This window comes from Pan troglodytes, chromosome 1, assembly GCF_028858775.2.
Source record: "Pan troglodytes isolate AG18354 chromosome 1, NHGRI_mPanTro3-v2.0_pri, whole genome shotgun sequence".
NCBI lineage: Eukaryota > Metazoa > Chordata > Mammalia > Primates > Hominidae > Pan > Pan troglodytes.
In genome coordinates this window covers 98573708-98595754 of record NC_072398.2, presented here as the reverse complement: position 1 = coordinate 98595754, position 22047 = coordinate 98573708, and the positions used below count along the sequence as shown (strand labels likewise).

Sequence of the window (22047 nt, the reverse complement as noted above, 5' to 3'; positions counted from 1 at the left end):
AAGTCATCTGTCTTTAATAAAATTCAGCTAACAGCTTATCTCCTGACTCTCCTTCCCTTAGCTTAGCTACTGGAACTCTGCTTAGAACTATAAATCTGCCTATATTTGTGTGCTGCTGTCATATCTCAGGTTCCCCAGGGTGGAAGAGATCTTTCTTTTTAATCTCCCTCAAGACCCAGTAGAGGGCATTATACAGACGAGGGCTGCTTGTGTGGGTGCTGTTGGCTCACTGTGGATATATCCTCAATGGCAACTCTCCAGGTTATTTTTCTTTGCCTTTGATATGCCCAGCCCACACCAGCTTAAAATAAAAGCTGTTGGACAGTAATGGTGACTTCATCCCTGCCACCCTGTATATTAGATGGCTCAGCTTAGTGGCTTGTCAGCACAATCAGGTTGGAGGAGTGGAAGAACCTTTGATTCAACTCTTTGGGATAAAGACTTTAGAATACATCTAGCTAAAATAATGAGCAGGAATAACTATTAGAAGCATTGCAGAATCAGTTTGCTTTGCTTGCCTAGCCCTACAGTATGGGAGTGAAGGAGATGGACTGGCAAGTTTTAAAATGGGATACATCCTGCCAAGTGTGCAGTGGTGAAGAACTAAAAGGAAAAAAAAAAGGCTAAGGAGTAACATGAAATACAGATAGCCCCAAACATTTTTGGCACCCCAGGCTTCTTAAGGCCACAAATTAAAATTGAGGACCAGGGAAGCCAGGAATAGTGGGAAGAAATAATATAAAAGCCTAAGATACTAACTCAAGCTCTTCAGCTAACTAGCTTTTCTACTTTACAAGTAACTTATCTCTATACCTTAATTTCCTCACTTGTATTAAAATGAAATTGCACTAACTGCTGGGTGTAGTGGTTCACACCTGTAATCCCTGCACTTTGGGAGGCTGAGGTGGAAAGACTGCTTGAGGCCAGGAGTTCAGGAGCAGCCTACACAACAAAATGAGATCCTCTCTACAAAAGAAAGGATGAAAATATATTCTCAGCCAGGAGCAGTGGATTATGCCTGTAATCCCAGCACTTTGGGAGGCTGAGATGGGAAGGTGCTTAAGCCTGTGTTCTGAGACTCACCTGGACAACATGGTGAATCCTCATCTCTACAAAAAATAATTAGCCAGGTGTGGTGGCGTGTGCTTGTAGTCCCAGCTACTTGGGAGGCTGAGATGGGAAGATTACTTGAGCCCAGGAGGTTGAGGCTACAGTGAGTGTTTGCACCCTGCACTCCATTCTGGGTGACTGAGCAAGATCCTGCCTCTAAAAAAAAAAAAAAAAAAAAAAAAAAAAGAAAGAAATTGAATGATCCCACATTCAGCCTCACAGACCTCACCTCATTCCCCAGCTGGCAAACACAAACCAGGGATAACATACTCAGGAGGAAATCATGGGATGGCTCACTAACCCCACCACAATAAACACCATTAACTTGTGTCTCTAGTTTAAATTTGTACTTGTTTTATTTTATTCATTTATTTTTTTTAGATGGAGTCTCGCTCTGTCGCCCAGGCTGGAGTGCAATGGCACAATCTCGGCTCACTGCAAACTCTGCCTCCTGGGTTCAAGCGATTCTCCTGCCTCAGCCTCCCAAGTAAGTGGGATTATAGGCATGTGCCGCCACGCCCGGCTAATTTTTGTATTTTTAGTAGAGACGGGGTTTCACCATGTTGGCTAGGCTGGTCTCAAACTCCTGACCTCAAGTGATCCACCCACCTTGGCCTCCCAAAGTGCTGGGATTACAGGCGTGAGCCACCGTACACCCGCTGGAGTTTTTTCTCCTTTGGTAACCTTTCTTTTGTACGTTACATTCACAGGCAGCTTTTAACTTCTTTCAGTAGCAGGTTTCCAGCAATGCAGATTGGCACATCATGAGGAAAGAAATCACTCTGCCTCCTGCTGGCCACCAGCAGAAAGACTTGAGTTTCTTTTGGCTTATTACAAAGAAATAATATATTTCTTTTGGTTTGTCACATTTCTCCCTCACAAACATGGGAACTTGAAAAGGAATGGAAGACAGAGGGAAAAAGGAGACTGGGCCTCCTTTTCTGCTAAACCTGGACTAGGCTTAGGTGTCAAGAAACCATTTAGATCAAATATCTTAAATGCCTCATTTTGTGAGCCACAAACTGAGGTTGATGCACCTTCTACATTAGTTACAGAAACAAAGGGATGGGCAAGGTTTATGCCAACATTCCTGCTCCCTTTCCTAAGTGATGGTATTGGGGAACTCGGCCGCATCTCACATTAACAGTGTCTTCAGTATTGTTTTCTTCCCCCTCCCAAACCCCAATAAAACACACCAACTGCTTCAGAGTATTTCTGGGTTGGGTTTTTTCATGGGTTTTTGTTTTGTTTATTTCGAATACTGAAAAAGTCCTTTGGGCTCTGTGGGGTTCCCCACGCTCACGGCTCCTTTCTCCCACACTCACTGCCCTTCCTCCCACAGCAAATCTATTTCAAGGACAGCACTTTTTAAAATGATTAATGTTGAGTTCTCAACTAGCTCTGCAGAACTAGAGGAGCTGTTTGCATCTGTCTGTGCGGATGGAGTTTCTTTTATCTGACACCAGGTCTCCAACCACACTGAAACAAGGCATTTATCTACAGAGCTCAACTAGAACCCCTTTTCATTAGGCTACTCCACTTCTTTCCCCTCATACCTACCCCACATCAGCCACGTGGTTAAGAAGGATAGTCAGGAATGTTTTTACCAACTCCAAGCCCTAATTCATACTCCTCCCTATCTCCCACCCCACCCTTTCAACCCCACCCCCACCCCGAGAATTTCATTGATATTTCTCCCAACTGTTATTTGGAAAAAAGGTAAAACAAAAAAGGTTCAAGGTCTTGGTGCTCAGCCCAAGGGGCTCCATGTGCTGGGACACCAACAGGAAAGGGCTTCTGCCTCTCCAGCCCACACCCGAGCCACCTCCTGACCCCTGGCTGCAAAAGCAGGAAGGGGCAGGAGCCCGCACAGGACCCGGGTGGGGCAGGGAGGGGAAGCGTCTCAGGATCTGGCAGAGCCCCGGGCAGCATCATTCAACTTGGCCACTGCGGACGAACACAGAAGAAAAAAAAAAAAACAACACTGTCAAGTAATAGGGGAAAAAAACCCTGAACTCCAACCCAGTCTCTACCCCATGATTCCTCCACATTTAACAACCATTAGGCTACCTGGCATGTCTCAATCCTATCCATAAGGGAGTTGCAAAAAAAATCAAAAAATAGAATTTCAGTCTTTTCCTATCCACGAAACAACGTTATCTGCCTTTCTGGGATATCCATGGATAACAAACATAGAAAAATAATTCTTTAGATAAGATCAAAATAACTGGAGGTTTCCAGGTGGGTAAGCTGCCTGGCTCAGAGCAGGCTGTTTCAGAGGCATGGCCACAGCTACTTGCAAAGACTGAGGTAGCACAGTGATGAGGTGGTGACTGTGTGGAGGCCAGAACCAGACCACACACATGCTGTTCTGAATGGATTTAATAATCTAGGTTTAATCAAAGCAATTTGCATTTGGATTTTGGAATGACCACTCCTTGCTAAGGAAGCTATGTACTTCATGCTGTGGAAACTGGCAAATACAGAATGTAGCTTGTTTGTTTTCTTAGCCTTGAAGATGACCAGGTAGAGAGACAGAGTGAGACCAACAGTTTTTCTGATTTCCCTGCTCCTCCTATTCCTTCCTAAAAATCAGACTCATTGTGACCAGTAGTCTTGAGGACTCAAGCTGAATGATAGAGAAAGCAGCTCAGACAGAAAAGAAAAAAAGTACAGAATTTGAGAAGATCGGAGATGAAGAAAACGTACAAAATTATATATATATTTATATATATAATAACATGACATATCTATGTACAACATGGCTGGGACAGTTGAAGAAACTATACAATGGTGTTCAGCATTTTCCCCTTCCCACATGGACTTTAAGGATGACAGAATGAGGAAATGGAGCAAGAAACACAAAAATTATATACAATTACAAGTGACAGTCAAGGAGTTTGGGGACCAGGGAGTCCAGGGATCCTGCTCTCTCCATTCCTTCCTCACCAACTTTCTCCTATCCAATTTGAATGACAGCCTGAACACTGAATGGCCAGTCAGGAGAAAAGCATATACACACCTCATCCCCCCACATGCACATCAGCAAGTCTATCAGTCATTCTCATTGGGCCAAATGTTTGGCATATCAGAATTTGTGATGTGAGAGGGCAAGAGGATTACAGAATCTTGCTCTCTTGAGCATTAGTTCTCACCCTGGTCCTCTCTGTCATAACTAGCAAGTTGCGTTCAATAAAATTCTAGCCAAGCTGGTGATAACTAGATTGAAGATGCTGGTCACCTGCAACCCCTTTCCTCCACCTGTTCATGAGTCAGCATGGCTACCTCTCCTCATGATAAAAGAGCTGGGTTGCTGAGTTCTGGGAATGCAGAGATTTCTCAGTCTTCCTCCTCTCCCTCCCTAACCACTTTCCCCAGCTTCCTCCAAGGTGAATCATCTTCTAAGAACCTGTTCCTCCAGCCCTGCAGGAGTACTCAGCCCCAGGGGCTAGCTCAGTTTACCCTTCTTCCTCTTTCCCTAACAATATACCTGGCATCAGACTGCATCTGAAACATGGGTCAACATATGTGCATGACTGAGCATGTTTCCTCAGGCCTGCAGCTCCGCTGCCAGAGAAGCTTTTTAGCAGCTAAGGCCCAGAGGTAGGCTGGGAAAGTGGGCTGGGTCAGAGGAAAGAAGCTTCCATGGCTAGCTTCCTAAGTATTTTTTTTTTTTTGACTCTCAAGACTGTGATATCTATAAGGTTCTCTTGCCTGAATTTATAATCCCCAAACCTCAATTTACTCTCTCCTCATGTATCCCTCAAATGGTTCCCCTCTGTAGTACTTTCCCAGTATTACAGAGCAGAGGTTCACCACCCACGAGCCTTCCTCACTTTTAGTTTTAGAATGAACAGTATGGAGTTTTTCTGCTGGCAGTTAAGACTTCAGAATCAGAATCAATCTTACATACATTTAACTCTATTTTACAGACGAGGAAATAGAAATCCAGAGAGGCTAAATGACTTAACCAAGGTTATACAACAGCTCTGCTGGGACTGAGTAGAGTGAGAACCCAGATATCTTGACTCCTAAACCAGTGCTCGTCCCACTATCCCATGATACTTTCAAAAGCAACATGCTGGAAGAGAGAGAGAAGGTGCCCATTTTCTGTGAATAATGTTCATCAATCTTTATATTATTTGAGAGCCAGAGCAAACTGTAAGAGATACTAAGTAATGGAGGCTAAGGGGGCACTGTAGTTTTAGGCAAGCAAGTCAATTTTTCTTTTTAAGGATTCTCTAAACCTGCCATAATGGAAACATGAAGCAATAGCAGCCTAAGGGACAGAACACTTAGAAGCACAGAAAACATGTCTCATTCAATCTACCTTTCCCAACTACGTTAGGTTAGCCTTGGGATGTTAAACCTGCCAAACTATTCCCAAGGCTCAGCCTAATCAATTTTGGGACATTCTCTCCCAAAAGGAGAAATCTCATCTCTCCAGTTTCTCACACAAAAAAAGCATTTGCAGCATTATCCAATCCTAGCCTTTCCTATTTCTGGGCCCTACCTGGACTACAGGGAGTGTGTGGAAGTGTGAATCTAACGAAATAAATAAACTTAGAGCCCCTTTTCAACCTACATTACCTTCTCAGCAGCCCCCAGCAGAATCACAGTCATTTCTGGCTAACAAGCTGAGAAGATCTGACTAGGTGCCCATTTCATCCCTGCCTATAATATATAAACGTCCAGTGGTTGAGGAAGGGGAGGAGAGGGGGGCTCAGGTTACCCCGCAAGCTTGCTGGTGACGAGCGAGGACTTTCTCTGGGGCAGATCCTGTGGGGTGGGGATGTGATCACCAGTCACCAGGTTCTTGTCTGGTCCTGCACTTGGCAGCTGCTTATTCTTCATCTTGGCTTTGGCCATGTTGTAGTCTCCTGAGTCAAAGTACTTTTGCTAAGAGATAAGAGGGAGGTTTAGGTGAGTGAGGACTCTGGCCTTCCTCAAAAACAAGGAGACTCACATCTCACATCCATTATAAACCCTCATGCACACTCGGATCTTTCAAGAAGTCTTCCTTGATTAACCTCATGCATACACAGTTTAACATTAATTACATGTACTTATGTCTTCTCCCCAGTGTGTTCTGACTTTTTCAGGTACGTAAGCAATTTCCCAGCTAGAGTATATAGTTTTGGAGTCAAGGGATAGCCCCTGCCATCCTTTGTACTCCACTCAGTAGAGGATCGTTCCACCAAAATCACTTATTCATAAAGGGTAACTGAGGACCTTACTGGGTACAGGGCAATAGCCTGGAACTGGAGAAACAGAAATGAATAAGATATAGAGAAGGATAAATATGGGGCTATCCTAGCCACCAGGAGATCAACTACAAGCCAACAACCTCAAAATGATTATTCTCCCAGACCAGGAATAGAAACTGGGCCTGTTCATGAGGATAATGTATTTTCCTTCTGACTCTCACAGCTCCCACACATGTTCCATGACTGTGACAGCCTGCCCACGCCTGCCTTGCCTCCAGCAAGGTAAATGCAAATCAGCATCACATTATCATCTGTGACTAAGACTCAATAACTGGAATCCTCCACAGGGATATTTCACCCACCATTTCATCCACACAGAGAAGCACACTCCAATGTAATGATTTATAATCCTACAGTCATTGCAGAGGAGAGTAAGGAAAATAAAAAAATTTTTTTTTGAGATGGAGCCTCGCTATGTTGCCCAGGCTGGAGTGCAGTGGCACGATCTCGGCTCACTGCAAGCTCCGCCTCCCGGGTTCACGCCATTCTCCTGCTTCAGCCTCCCGAGTAGCTGGGACTACAGGCGCCCGCCACCACACCCGGCTAAGTTTTTGTATTATTAATAGAGACGGGGTTTCACTATGGTCTCGATCTCCTGACCTCGTGCTCCGCCCGCCTCGGCCTCCCAAAGTGCTGGGATTACAGGCGTGAGCCACCGCGCCTGGCCAAATTTTTTTTAAAAAAAACGATAATATAATCCCTCAGTCAGCTTTAGGTACCTTTGGGAACTAAAAATCTGATCAGGAGCTACATGGCTATGAAAGTAGACTCTCTCTTGGTAAGGAGGACCACTCTGAACAAGAAAAATACATTTGCTGCAGGAGTATAATTAATGGCTGGTGCTCACTTCAAGGGTATGAAGAAACTGATTCATTTCAAGTTGAGGATTTATTTCTGTAGGAGAGATGGTTTGATCTTCTTCTGAAATGATGCATCCCAAAATTTATCTCTAATGCTTAAAAAGTGCACAATCCTAAAACCTCCAAAATTCAAACAGGCAAATGCCTGGGGGCAGTCTGCATTTCAGTTTCTAACATCTTTCCCTCATTTCCCCACACACCCAAATGCTCCAATTTAGGCCTTAATTTCCTACATGGGAAATCAGGAGGGAATTGATACCACATCAGGGATTTACATTAATTTGACTTGCTCTTTTCAAATTTCAAATTCGCCTCTACTTCTGTTCAACAACAAAACCTCCAGAAAAGGATCCAGTAGAACCTCTACAGACTTCATTCGAAGAACCTCCTTTGGCTCCAAAGAAAGAGGGTAAGAGACTATGCCCCTTACCCCTTTCTGGAGTCTCTTCATGAGGAAGTCGGAGCCTCCAGGCTTTTGTCCTAGGCTTGGGTATTTGGCCTTTAGCTTTGCCTCTTCAGCTCTCTCAGGGAGAATACCTTCTTTCTCCTGCGTGTCCTGAAGAAAACAAATGAGCCAAATAAAATTAAAGACTGAGAAACAACAGCTTCTCACATCTGATAACAACTATACTATCAACTTCTCCTGGAAATCCACCCACTTGTAAATATGCTATCTCTACTCTGCTGTTAAAGCTAGACCTTTGTTAAAATCCCTAAAGCTCAAGATGACTATTGTGAGAGAAAAAGACAAGCTGCTTCTCACACTTCACCCAAGGAACCAGCCAGGGACCTGTGCGTATTGGGCTAAAGGTAATACTAAACACAATACTTTAATCACAGAGTGGGCCATATCACTCAGCACAAATGCTAAGAAAGACAAAGAGAAAAAAGCAGGGCTTCTGGTGATAGAGGATGAGTAGCAGGGTTCCCTAGGCTATCCTACATGTCACATGAGAAATTAAAAAAAAAAAATAGTTTGGGGCTGGGAGCAGTGACTCATGCCTGTAATCCCAGCACTTTGGGAGGCTGAGGCGGGTGCATCACTTGAGCTCATGAATTCACTACCCGCCTGGGCAATATGTTGAAACCCCGTCTCTACAACAACAAAAAATAGTTTGCTAAATGTTTCCTCCTTATTTTTTTCTTTCTTTTTTAAAATTGCTACACGACAAAGCAGTTCCTTCTTTATTCAAGGTCTAAGCCACCTGTTAGGTCTCCCTGTGGAGGCGGCTAGCTATGTGGCCTTCTCCAAAGATCTCCACCTGAGTAATGGCACAGCCTTGCTTCAACATTTCCACAAATATTATGGTAGTAAGCCGATAAACAGAGAGGAAAATGATACTGTTTTTAACCTCAGGAAAACAAAGATACAGTAGGCTCACTAGTATTTACCCACCAGTTTTCATCAAAAAAATCAATACCTACCCTGGTGGTGCAGGGACTCTCACTACTGTAGTCAATCTCTTTTTTTTTTTTTTTGTGGTCCCTGCTGCCCTTTAGTGAGTTTTTGAAAAGATATGAAGTCAACGTATGACTCTTTTTAGTGGAATTATATTCCTTTCTCTTGGAAATTACGCACAGATATAACACCAAGTGTATTTAATGAGTACCTGAACCCAGTACTAAATTTTAAAAGTCAAATACAAACCCCAATAAGGGGTTTATTTGGCGTTAGTGTTTCCATCACGGAATCGCAGGTGCACTAAGTCCCTGCCTTGGAAGTCTAGGGGAAGAGAGAAGTGTCTTTCTCACGACCCTGTCGGCGTCTTTTCCAAGTTTAATTACCATGATTCTGTTTGGAACTCTAGCCCTCTTCAGTCTTGCTGGGTCCTCATTGAAGGTGAGCAATAGACCATCCTTAGCTACTAAAATAGGTCTCTTGAGAAAGTTGCCGCCTTAAACTAGCCATTATAATAATTACACTTCTCCCCTCCCCCAATACTGGTTTTTTTTTAAACGTCTTTACCTCGACCCCTATCTTTGCGGATTGAGGCTGCGGGCCCCAGCCCGGTTGCTGGGTCACTTACCTCTACAAACCAATAACACACATCACACCCAAGACCACCAGCCATCCCCTTTCCATTCACCGTCTTTCCAACCACCCGCCCCACGTCCATGCTCGGCCAATTATAGCACAGCGTCCAAGGTTTGAGCGGTAGGCCTATTGGCCAATCAGGAAGAGTACAGTACTGAGTGACAAACGACCCAACTAACCAGCGCCTAAGCAGCATGTCGTGTTGAAGCTCACCCAGCGTGACGCAAAAAGTGGCCAACCCCTGCGGAGCCTGAGACCATGGCGACCAATCCGCACTGGTGGGAGACCGTCTCCCGCCCCATCACGGTCTCCCCAGCTCGCCCGCCCGCACCCCTTCCACTTCACCTGCTTCTCCTCGCCGGTCTCCTCCGCAGGGTTCTCTTCTTCTTGTTTCTGGGACATGGCGGGACCGGGACTGTGGAGTGTAAGGGGCCCGGGAAGGCAACCGGAGAAGGGAAGGGGGAGGGGAAACGGGGACAACCTGCGCTGCTGCTTCGGCTCCTGTCACTAGGGTTGCTCAGTCAAAATGGCGGCCCTTGCCCGTGACGTTGCGACCGCCCCTTCCTATGAGAGCCAGTGGGAGTGAGGTAGATAGGGCAATGACGTAACGATCTACCAATAGTCGCCGTCTAAAGGTGGGCTCTATAGAGGCGACCGGCAAGCTGGAACACCAACCTGGAAAGAGAGTGAGCCACAAGGACCAATTGGAAGCCTGTGGGGGATATCGGGGGCGGGGCTGCTGGCTGTGGTACTTTTGCAGCTTTGGTGGGCTCCGGCTTCCTTCACACCAGCCCCCCGCGTCCGAGAGACTTAGCAGGGCGTCAAACTGGAGAGCGGAAGGATGGAACCTTTTATTCTCAGGTGGAGAGGATTAAGCTTTGCGGTGTTAGCAGAAAATGATCGAGCTCCAGAAAATGATTTGGAGGTCAGATTCGATTTTAAAATAGTACTAACAGGCCGGGCGCGGTGCCTCACGCCTGTAATCCTAGCACTTTGGGAGGCCGAGGTGGGCGGATCACCTGAGGTTAGGAGTTCGAGACCAGCCTGAACAACATGGTGAAACCCCGTCTCTACTAAAAATATAAATATTAGCCGGGCGTGGTGGCGGGCGTTTGTAATCCCAATTACTTGGGAGGCTGAGGCAGGAGAATCGCTTGAACCCTGCAGGCGGAGGTTGCAGTGAGCCGAAATCGCGCCACTGCACTCCAGCCTGGGTGACAGGTCGAGACTTTGTCGCGAAAAATAAAATAAAACGGTACCAATGGTATTACGATGTGTCACTTGGCCTGTGGAAGAGAGAGACTGAGTCTCAACCCGAGCTGTCTTGCAAAACACTAATGGCTTACGTTCCGTAGTTTCACTCTTATGTGTAGTTTTTATATTCCATCAGGGTGATCCCTTGGGGACTACGCTCCTTGAAACAAGGAGGACAGTGTAAGTATGTGGTAAACATTTAGTAAATACGGTTAATACTAGTTAACCTATCCAGAATTACAGTTTAACATTTCCTGGGCGTCTGTCTGTATGTGGATGGTACTGTGTTAGTTGGGGGGCGGGGTACGTGTATAGTAAGGCAGTCTCTGCCCTTAGAAAGCTTACAGGCCTGGCTGGGCGCGGTGACTCACGCCTGTAATGCCAGCACTCTGGGAGGCGTAGGCGGGCGAATCACTTGAGGTCAGGAGTTCGAAACCAGCCTGGCCAACATGGTGAAACCCTGTCTCTACTAGAAATACAAAACAAGGCTGGGTACGGTGGCCCACGCATGTAATCCCAGCACCTTGGGAGGCCGATGAGGGTGGATCATGATGTCAGGCGATAGAAACCATCCTGGTCAACATGGAGAAACCCCGTCTCTACTAAAAATACAAAAATTAGCCAGGCGTGGTGGCGTGCACCTGTAGTCCCAGCTACTCAGGAGCCTGAGGCAGGAGAATCGCTTTTACCTGGGAGGCGGAGGTTGCAGTGAACCGAGATCGCATCTCGCCACTGAACTCCAGCCTGGGTGACAGTGAGAGTCCGTCTCAAAAAAAAAAAAAAAAAAAAAAAAAAAAAAAGAGTGGCAGATAAGAATTGCTCTTTATGGAGATAATTTGGTGGTAATGAATAAAAAGACTCAGAATTCCAAGCAGAAAACTACCAGAGATGAACAGTCTAGCCGAGTCCTCTGCAAACGTTAGGTAGGAGATAATTAGGATTTAACCTAGAAACGTAGTAGTTAAGAATAGAAAATAGTGAACCTAACCAAGAGAGTCTGTGACAATGGAATCCACTAGACTAGCAGCTGATTGAATAGAGAATGAGAAGACTGTGTGCCTCAAGGTGATTATTTATAGAAACAATAAATTCAAGAAGAGGAGTCAATTTGGGAATGGAGCTGAAAAGCAGAGAGAAAATAAGGCATTCAGTTTTGAAAACATGGACTTTTTTTTTTTTTTTTTTTTTTTTGAGACGGAGTCTCGCTCTGTCACCCAGGCTGTAGTGCAGTAGCACAATCTCAGTTCCCTACAACCTCTGCCTCCCGGGTTCAAGTGATTCTCCTGCCTCAGCCTCCTGACTACAGGTGCGCGCCACCATGCCCGGCTAATTTTTGTATTTTTAGTAGAGACAGGGTTTCGCCATGTTGGCCAGGCTGGTCTCAAACTCCTGAACTCAGGTGACCTGCCTGCCTCGGCCTCCCAAATGCTGGGATTACAGGCGTGAACCACCGTGCCCGGCCTGAAAACATGGACTTTATTAAAAGCGAATGAACCATTTGGTGGAGACATCCAGGCAATGAAGACTTAGGATAAATGACCTCTAAGATCTCCATATCTGAAATTTAAGGGTTCTAGGAAATGTAAGTGTGGGAGTTTGGGAGAAAAGTAGACGCTAAAGATGTACAAATTTTGGACTTTTTCACATAAATGTAAGTAAAGTTGTGGAAGTTGATGGGATCACAAAGGAGAATGTAGGAAAAAAAGAGGTTCCAGTCAGGTGCGGTGGCTTACACCTGTAATCCCAACACTTTGAATGGTCAAGGTGAGAGGATCGCCTGAAGCCAGGAGTTTGAGGTTACAGTGAGCTATGATCATGCCATTGCACTCCAGCCTAGGCAACAGAGTGAACCCGTCTCTTAAAAAAAAAAAAAAAAAAAAAACTCCCAAGACAGAAACGTGGGGAAAAGTTGGCAAAAGACATACAAATGATCAGAGTGGTAGGGAGAGAATTAGAAGAGAGAAGAGCCATGGAAAGCAAATGAAGAAAGGGAGGGCAGGTTGTCAATGTTAAATGTAATACAGAAATTAAAGATGGAGGTGATAGAGGTCAATCGCAAGACGTTAAGGAGCGAGGAGGTGGTACCAATATTGAACAGTGGTAGCAATATTTAACAGTAAAGCAAGGAAAGGGCAGAGCTGTAGCAGCAGATTTTCTTTTGGGAATAGGCAAGACTCAAGCACGTTTTTAGAAAAGGCGAATGAGGCTGGATGTGGTGGCTCACGCCTGTAACCCCAGCACTTTGGGAGGCTGAGGTGGGCAGATCACGAGGTCAGGAGTTCGAGACCAGCCTGACCAACATGGTGAAACCCCATCTCTACTAAAAATAAAAAAATTAGCCGGGGTGGTGGCATGCACCTGTAATCCCAGCTATTCAGGAGGCTGAGGCAGGAGAATCACTTGAACCCAGGAGGCGGAGGTTGCAGTGAGCTGAGATCGTGCCACTGCACTCTAGCCTGGGCGACAGAGTGAGACTCCGTCTCAAAAATAAATAAATAAAAAGAAAGAAGGAAAAGAAAAGGGGAATGAGCTAATTGAGAGAGAAAAACTAAAAATGTAATTATTTACTTTACAGAGGCAATAATGGCTGGGCGCGGTGGCTCACTCCTGTAATCCCAGCACTTTGGAAGGCTGAGGCAGGTGGATCACTTGAGGCCAGGAGTTCGAGACCAGCCTGGACAACATGGTGTAACCCTGTCTCTACTAAAAATACAAAAAGTAACCAGATGTGGTGGTGGGCACCTGTAATCCCAGCTACTAGGGAGGCTGAGGCAGGAGAATGGCTTGAACCTGGGAGGCGGAGGTGGCAGTGAGCCAAGGTGGGGCCACTGCACTCCAGCCCAGGAAACAGAGTGAGACCCTGTCTCCAAATAAATATAAATAAATAAATACAGAGGCAATACTGAAAGAATTAAAGTCTCAGAGAAAGTTAGTAGGTCAAGAGGGAGAGAGGCAGACAGGTTGACTTTGGCAACTGTAAAGGAAGAGTGGGAGCTCAAATGTACAGAGATTTTGCGTGGCTAAACATTTAGGAAAGTCACACTGAATGGACTTGTTTTTCTGAGTATGGTCAATCTTTTGAAAATAAAAAGGGCTGGGTGCGGTGGCTCATGCCTATAATCCCAGCACTTTGGGAGGCCAAGGCGGGTGGATCACCTGAGGTCAGGAGTTCGAGACCAGCTTGACCAACATGGAGGAACCCCGTCTCTATTAAAAATACAAAATTGGCCGGGCATGGTGGTGCATGCCTGTAATCCCAGCTACTTGGGAGGCTGAGGCAGGAGAATCACTTGAACCCGGGAGGCGGAGGTTGCAATGAACTGAGATTGCGCCATTGCACTCCAGCCTGGGCAACAAGAGTGAAACTGCATCTCAAAAATAAAAAATAAAATAAAAAAAGAAAATAAAAAGGATGGGGGTGAGATAGAGGATCTAGGAAAAAATAGAGGTTGGAAATAGTTCTATAGAAAATGGCAATGATTCCAAATAGCAAGAAAGAGCTGAGATTAAATAGTAGATTAGAATTTATAGTAGTCCCAATCAGCATGGCTTTGTGACTTTGGTCAATAACTCCTGGCTGCTTTAGAATGGAAAAAACAGGACTAGTAGAGAGGGAACAGTGGGAGGAGGGCAATAAGGAAGTCTAGAGATTGGTTTGCCAGTTTGTTGAAATAGCTGACCACAGCATCTAGGCTCTTTACGAAAGATGGAATGAGACGGATGAACTAGGAGAACAGGAAGGTGTTGAAGAACTGTCTCATGAAGAACATGAGACAGATGAAGCACAGATTTGGTGGGAATGAATGAGAGAGGCTGAAGAGTAGGAGGTTGCAATGAGACTAAAATGTTAGTTTATATTTTGGGAGGTAGAGAAATTACAGGTTATGTTAAGCTTTATCCCATAATAACTATAATTGATGGCAGATATGGCATGGCTATAAAAGTCACTTGATAGGCTGGGTGCGGTGGCTCACGCCTGTAATCCCAGCACTTTGGGAGGCAGAGGCAGGCGGATCACCCGAGGTCAGGAGTTCGAGACCAGCCTGGCCACATGAAGAAACCCTGTCTCTACTAGAAATACAAAAAAAATTAGCCGGGCATGTTGGTGCCTGCCTGTAAACCCAGCTACTGGGGAGGCTGAAGCAGGAGAATCGCTTGAACCTGGGAGGCAGAGGTTGCGGTGAGCCAAGATCACGCCATTGCACTCCAGCCTGGGCAACAAGAGTGAAACTCCATCTGAAAAAAAAAAGTCACTTTGATGGCTTGGCATGGTGGCTCACGCCCATAATCCCAGCACTTTGGGAGGCCGAAGCAGGTGGATCACCTGAGGTCAGGGGTTCAAAACCAGCCTGGCCAACATGGTGAAACCCCGGCTCTACTAGAAATACAAAATTAGCCAGGCATGGTGGATGCCTGTAATCCCAGCTGCTTGGGAGGCTGAGGCAGGAGAATCGCTTGAACCTGGGAGGCGGAGGTTGCAGTGAGCTGAGATCACGCCACTGCACTGCAGCCTGGGCAACAACAGCGAAACTCCGTCTCAAAAAAAAAAAGCCACTTCATGTAATCAAGCAAGTGGGAAGCCGCAAATGTTGAAGTCCTAGAGCATAATAATTGGGAGGAGGTTAGGAAAGGGTGACCATGACCCATATTTGGCCATGAGCTGTATATCTCCAACACATACTATGTAGAAACAACTGTACGACCCTTATCAAATGATTTGTATGTTCAGTGTTTAAAGGATCATTTCTGGGTAAGGTGGTTACGGAACATTTCAGATGGGATAGAAACTAAGCCGGGATTATGAGGATGAATGGGAAGGTTGGAGACTGGTAAGGGGAGAGAGGAAGGGAAGACAATTTAGAGGACCATCTCATCTTATAAAAGGTCAGACAGAGGGTGACTGACCCCTGACAGAGGACAGTAGGAAAAGAAGAGGGAAATTGTAGCAAGAGTTCCCTAAAGGGAATGAGGTTCTGCTAGTGCAGCAAGAGACTCCTTTCATCCAACAAACTTTCTGAGCATTCACTATGTGCTAGGTATTGTTCTGGGCACTGTGGATGCAAAGATAATGGACGGTCTTTTCAAGTTGTTCACAGATGAGTGAGGAGATAAAGACAGTTTACACTGGAAAAGGTATCAAAGGCAGCTTCCAGGAGAATGTGACATTTGAAGGAAGTATAGGAATAATTCAGATTAAAAAGAAAAGAAGGCGAAGAAGCCTTTTTCAGGCAGAAGGAGCTTCATGTGAAAAGACACAAAACCATAAGAAACCTCCATGTGGATCCCTGGTTCTCAAACTTGTTTGATTAGAAGCTCCCAGGGAACTTTATAAAAATACAGAAACTCTTGGCCCTATGTCACTCCAGCTGAGTCAGCATCTCTACACTGGGGCCTGGAAATACATATTTTTGAAAAGCTCCCAGAGGAAAACTGGAAAAGAAGGCTGATCCAGGAACCTGTGTGAAGTAGCAAGACGAAGTTTTTCACGTTGCTGGGGTCCTGAGAAGTCTTGACAATCATGCTAGAGTACTGGGGTTTTATGAAGACAAAGGGAGCCTCTAATTTCTCTTCTCTCTTTTTTTTTTTTTTTTTTTTTTTTTTTTTTGAGACAGAGTCTCAGTTTCACTCTGTTGCCCAGGCTGGAGTGCAGTGGCACGATCTCGGCTCACTGCAACTTCCGCCTCCCCGGTTTAAGGGATTCTCATGCCTTGGCCTCCCAAGTAGCTGGGATTAAAAGTGCTAGGAGGCAGAGGTTGCAGTGAGCCGAGATTGTGCCACTGCACTCCAGCCTGGGCAACAGAGTGAGACTCTGTCTTAAAAAAAAAAAAAAAAAAAAAAAGTTGTCAGACTACAGAAATGGCTGGGTTTAATTTTTTTTTTTTTTTCTTTTGAGACAGGGTCTTGCTCTGTTGCACAGGATGGAGTGCAGTGGCCCGATCTCAGCTCACCACAACCTCCACCTCTTGGGCTCAGGTAATCCTCCCACATCAGCCTCCCGAATAGATGGGACCACAGGTGTGTGCCACCACGCCTGGCCAATTTTTGTATTTTTTGTAGAGACAGGTTTTCACTATGTTGCCCAGACTGGTCTTGAACTCCTGGGCTTGAATGATTCACCCTCCTCGGCCTCCCAAAGTGCTGGGATTACAGGCATGAGCCACCGTGCCCAGCCAATGGCTGGGTTTAAAACACATACCATTCCTCTGATGGGCCAAACTGAGAATACCAGGAACGTAATCAAGCCCTGTCCTGTCCTTGTCTCCTTTGCAGTCAGGGCTGTCTTTAAATGTAGCTTAAGGAAAGTAGCCAAGTAATCAGAGTAGTGCAGGGTTAAAGGTAAATTTCAAAAAGATAAAATCATAACTCATAAAAATAAGGGAACTAAGAGGGCCAGGCACGGTGGCTCATGCTTGTAATCCTAGCACTTTGGGAGGCTGGGGAGGGCGGATAAGCTGAGGTCAGGAGTTCGAGACCAGCCTGGCCAACGTGGCGAAACCCCATCTCTAATAAAAATTCAAAAATTAGTCAGGCGTGGTGGAGGGCACCTGTAATCCCAGCTACGGGAGGCTGAGGCAGGAGAATTGCTTGAACCTGGGAGGCGGAGGTTGCAGTGAGCCGAGATCGTGCGCCACTGCACTCCAGCCTGGGCAACAAGAGCAAAACTCCGTATCAAAAAAAAAGAAAAGATCGACAGAACTAGCTCAGTTGGATATAAGAAAGGAGTAGCTGGGTGGGTGGCTCATGCCTATAATCCCAGCAGTTTGGGAGTCCAAGGCAGGAGAATCATGTGAGCCCAGAAGTTTGAGACCAGCCTGGGCAACACAACAAGACCCCATCTCTACAATAAAAAATAAAATAATTAGCCAGGCATGGTGGTGCAGGCCTGTGGCCCAGCTACTTGGGAGGCTGAGGTGGGAGGATTGCCTGAGCAGGGAGGTGGAGTTGTGATCACACCACTCTACTGTAGCCTACTTGGTGAAAAAGTGAGACTCTGTCTCAAAAAAAAAAAAAAAAAAATCTGGGCATAGTGACTCCTCATGCCTATAATCCCAGCACTTTGGGAGGCCAAGACAGGAGGGTTGGTTGAGTCCAGGAGTTTGAAACCAGCCTGGGCAACATAGCAAGACCCCTTCTCTTAAAAAAAAAAAAAAAAGGAAAGAAAGAAAATTAGCCAGGTGTGGTGGCACATTTCTGTGGTCCTAACTACTTGGGAGGCTGAGGTGGGAGGATGGCTTGAGCCCGAGAGGTCGAGGCTGCAGTGAGCCATGATTGCACCACTGCACTCCAGCCTAGGTAACAGAGCGAGACCCTGTTTCAGAAAAAAAAAAAAAGGTTAAGAAAGCGATAAAATAAGGCAGGTTATATTTATGCTAGGTGACGTGGAGAAAGAAAATGGACACTATTGGTTGAATGCAGGTTTAGGCAATTACGGTGAAAATACATTATGAATGTGTTTAAGAGATTAGTTGAAATATCTAAAAGATGAATAATTCTTTTGGGAAATACTTTCTGATCAAGCTATTTCTAATTCCAAGCTCTGCTTAAGAATAATGTGTAAAAACTATGATTGCTAAAGGAATGATTGATTTAAATTATACATTTGTCCCTTTTTTTTAGACTGAGTTTCATTCTTGTTGCCCAGGCTGGAGTGCAATGGTGTGATATCTCGGCTCACTGCAACCTCCCCCTCCCAGGTTCAAGTGATTCTCCTGCCTCAGCTGTGGGGAAAAGAAAGAGAGATCAGACTGTTACTGTGTCTGTGTAGAAAGAAGTAGATATAAGAGACTCCATTTTGTTCATCTTGTGAGTCGATGGCGCACGATTGTGGTGTTTCTGTCTCCGTGGAGGTGCTTTTCTTTGCATCTCCGATGGGTTCATTGTAGAACTTCAAATGTCTAGTGGGTATCCAAACAGGAAGCTGATTTTCTCCTGGTGAAACACAAGCAAAACCTCTCCCCCATGTTACCACCTTCCCTATTTCCCATGTCACCACCTTCCCTATTTCCCATGTCTTATTTTTATTATCTTTCTACCAAATCAGTTTTCCTTCATGTGGGCTGTTCTTTTTACCAGTAAGATGTTGTTCTGCAGAAGTAGTAGTCTGATTTCTATAAATGTTTAAAAAATATAAAGTATAAAGTGCTAGATTAAGTTGCATCTGAGGCGTGGTACATTCCTTACTGTCTCCCCCTTCTTTTTATTTAACTAATTGAGTTTTGAGTGTTTTATTAGTTCTTTCAACTATGGCCTGTCCTTGGGAATTATAGGGAATTCCTGTTGTATGTGAAATTTTCCACTGATTTAAGAATTTTTGGAAAGCTTTACTACAGTATCCTGGTCCATTGTCAGTTTTAATTTTTTCTGGAAGTCCCATTACAGCAAAACAAGATAATAAATGTTTTTTAACATGGGAAGTACTTTCTCCTGTCTGGCAGGTTGCCCATATGAAATGTGAATAAGTATCAACTGTTACATGAACATATAATAATCTTCCAAATGAAGGTACATGCGTGACATCCATTTGCCATAATGCATTAGGACACAGACCTCTGGGATTAACTCCTGCCTCTTGAGTGGGCAGGTGTAGGACTTGACACTGGGTGCAATGTTGTACAATATCTTTTGCCTGTTTCCATGTGACATCAAATTTGTTTTTTAATCCTGCTGCATTTACATGAGTCAAAGCATGAAATTTTTGTGCTTTTATGAATGCAGATGATACCAGTAAGTCAGCTTGTTCATTTGCTTTAGACAAAGGCCCTGGTAAATTAGTGTGTGCTCGAATATGAGTAATATAAAATGGGAAATTTCTTTTTCTTACAGTTTGTTGTAATAAATTGAATAGCTGGTTTAACTGATCATCCATGCTATATTTAATTAGAGCTGTCTTTACATCCCTTGTAGCCTGTACTACATATGCAGAATCTGATACAATATTGATAGGTTGATCAAAATCTTGTAACACTGTAATGACTGCAACCAACTCTGCTCTTCGAGCCAATTGATATTGAGTTTTGATTACTCGCTCTTTTGGCCCTGTGTAAGCCACTTTTCCATTGCTGGAACCATCAGTAAACACTGTCAGAGCATTTTCTAAAGGTTCACGTCTGGTAATTTTAGGTAGAATCCAAGTAGTCAATTTTAAAAACTGGAAGATTTTTGTTTTTGGGTAATGATGATCAATAATTCCCACAAAATTAGCAAGACCAATCTGCCATGCACCAGAATTGATAAAGGCTTGTCTAACTTGTTCCTTGGTTCAAGGGACAACTATTTTGTCTGGGTCATTTACACACAATTTTATTATTTGTAATCTTGCCTGACCAATTAATGTAGCTATTTGATCCAAGTACAATGTAAAAGTCTTAATTGTACTGTGAGGAAGGAATGACCACTCCACAAGATCAGTATTTTGAACAGTGATGCCTGTTGGAGAATGTGCAGTAGCAAAAACCAAAAGTTGGAGTGGGGCTAAGGGATCTATTCTATTTATTTGTGAAAGGAGCCGGGCACATTCCTCAGCCCCGGGCTCAAAACAAACAAGCCCAGTACAAACACATCCCATCCTCCCATCCCACCACATATTGCCATATATCTCTCAAACTTCCTGAGCCCAGTACAAACACCACCAGGAAAGTCTCCGATAAGGGGACAGCCGTTCAAAGCTTTACTGAAAGAGCGGGAACCAAAAGAATTCCTTTGTTCCCCTGTAACTTTCAGGCTATAAAAAGCAAACACTCGCATTGTTCAGGGCCCTCTTGTATGCTGTGGAATGGAGGGACCAGGTTCGAACTTGTAGTAAAGATCCTTGCCGCTTGGCTTTGACTCTGGACTCTGGTGGTCTTCTTTGGGGAACTAATGGTCTGGGCATAACATTTGCACTGATGAATTTTTTGTTCCACCAATTTAATTTCTTTTATTGCCTCTGGGGTTAATATTCTCTTACTGTTTAAGTCTGAGTCTCCTCTTAAGATAGAGAACCAATTTTCGAAGCATCAAAAGCCCATTTAAATTTGGTACCAGAAACTGAGGCAATCGCAGGAGTGGCTGATGGCCTCGCAAATCTTAACCCTGTCACTTGGGTTAAGACCATCGGAAGTACTACTATTATAAATTTCGTATTAATCCTTGTGTGCCTGTTTTGTCTGTTGTTAGTCTGCAGGTGTACCCAGCAGCTCCAAAGAGACAGCGACCACCGAGAACAAGCCATGATGATGATGGTGGTTTGTCGAAAAGGAAATGGGGAAATGTAGGGAAAAGAGAGATCAGACTGTTACTGTGTCTGTGTAGAAAGAAGTAGACATAAGAGACTCCATTTTGTTCTGTACTAAGAAAAATTATTCTGCCTTGAGATGCTGTTAATCTGTAACCCTACCCCCAACCCTGTGCTCCCTGAAACACGTGCTGTGTCAACTCAGGGTTAAATGGATTAAGGGCTGTGCAGGATGTGCTTTGTTAGACAAATGCTTGAAGGCAGCATGCTTGTTAAGAGTCATCATCACTCCCCAATCTCAAGTACCCAGAGACAATACGCTGCGGAAGGCCGCAGGGACCTCTGCCTAGGAAAGCCAGGTATTGTCCAAGGTTTCTCCCCATGTGATAGTCTGAAATATGGCCTCTTGGGAAGGGAAAGACCTGACCGTCCCCTAGCCCAACACCCGTAAAGGGTCTGTGCTGAGGAGGATTCGTAAAAGAGGAAGGAAGGCCTCTTTGCAGTTGAGATAAGAGGAAGGCATCTGTCTCCTGCTCGTCCCTGGGCAATGGAATGTCTCGGTGTAAAACCCGATTGTATGTTCCATCTACTGAGATGGGGAAAACCGCCTTAGGGCTGGATGTGGGACATGCTGGCAGCAATACTGCTCTTTAAGGCATTGAGATGTTTATGTGTATGCACATCAAAAGCACAGCACTTTTTTCTTTACCTTGCTTATGATGCGGAGACGTTTGTTCACATGTTTTCCTGCTGACCGAATCTCTCCACTATTACCCTGTTGTCCTGCCACATCCCCCTCTCCGAGAAATGCCCAATAATGATCAATAAATACTGAGGGAACTCAGAGACTGGTGCCGGTGCGGGTCCACTGTATGCTGAGCGCCGCTTCCCTAAGCCCACTTTTCTTTCTCCATACTTTGTCTCTGTGTCTCCTTCTTTTCTTAAGTCTCTCATTCCACCTGACAAGAAATGCCCACAAGTGTGGAGGGGCAGGCCACCCCTTCACTCAGCCTCCTGAGTAGCTGGGATTGCAGGTGCGCGCCACCATGTCTGGCTAATTTTTGTTTTTTTAGTAGAGGCGGGGTTTCACCCTGTTGGCCAGGTTGGTCTTGAACTCCTGACCTCAGGTGATCCACCCATCTGGGCCTCCCAAAGTTCTGAGATTACAGGCATGAGTCACCGTGCCCAGCCCATTTATCCTTGATATAGCTAAATTACTGAGCATTAGGAAGGGTGGAACTTTCAGCCTGTAAAATATGAGTGAGGTTTCACAAAAACTAGCACAATGTCTGGGGCCCAGATTATTCT

General features: G+C 45.0%; 1 protein-coding gene and 1 long non-coding RNA gene across 3 annotated transcripts; one reads left to right on the top strand and one right to left on the bottom strand.

The window, feature by feature from the left end:
• Positions 1–2322: 2322 nt before the first annotated feature.
• On the bottom strand, positions 2323–9949 carry ENSA (endosulfine alpha). 2 transcript variants are annotated; one of them, XM_003308360.7, is made up of 4 exons: positions 9618–9949; positions 7668–7793; positions 5843–6009; positions 2323–3057 (listed from the first exon to the last, which is right to left on the bottom strand). In XM_003308360.7, exons 1-4 carry the CDS (start codon positions 9672–9674, stop codon positions 3042–3044), a joined length of 366 nt encoding a protein of 121 aa, XP_003308408.1. In that variant the 5' UTR covers positions 9675–9949; the 3' UTR covers positions 2323–3041. The 2 variants fall into 2 exon arrangements, with proteins under 2 accessions (XP_003308408.1, XP_001169463.2); XM_001169463.7 differs by lacking the exon at positions 9618–9949 and adding an exon at positions 9265–9415.
• A 73-nt stretch (positions 9950–10022) lies between these two features.
• On the top strand, positions 10023–21585 carry LOC107968219 (uncharacterized). The gene is made up of 2 exons (XR_001709269.3): positions 10023–10197; positions 20682–21585. It is a non-coding gene; the product is annotated as an uncharacterized LOC107968219 (long non-coding RNA).
• The last annotated feature ends 462 nt before the right edge of the window (positions 21586–22047 follow it).

Excerpts from the sequence above, each read along its gene's own strand:
- ENSA (XM_001169463.7), bottom strand. The coding sequence starts at position 9,354 with ATGGACGTGGGGCGGGTGGTTGGAAAGACGGTGAATGGAAAGGGGATG. Across the intron at positions 7,794-9,264 it reads TGTGTTATTGGTTTGTAGAG|GACACGCAGGAGAAAGAAGG; the intron begins GTAAGTGACCCA and ends TGTTTTCTTCAG. Across the intron at positions 6,010-7,667 it reads TGAAGAGACTCCAGAAAGGG|CAAAAGTACTTTGACTCAGG; the intron begins GTAAGGGGCATA and ends CTTATCTCTTAG.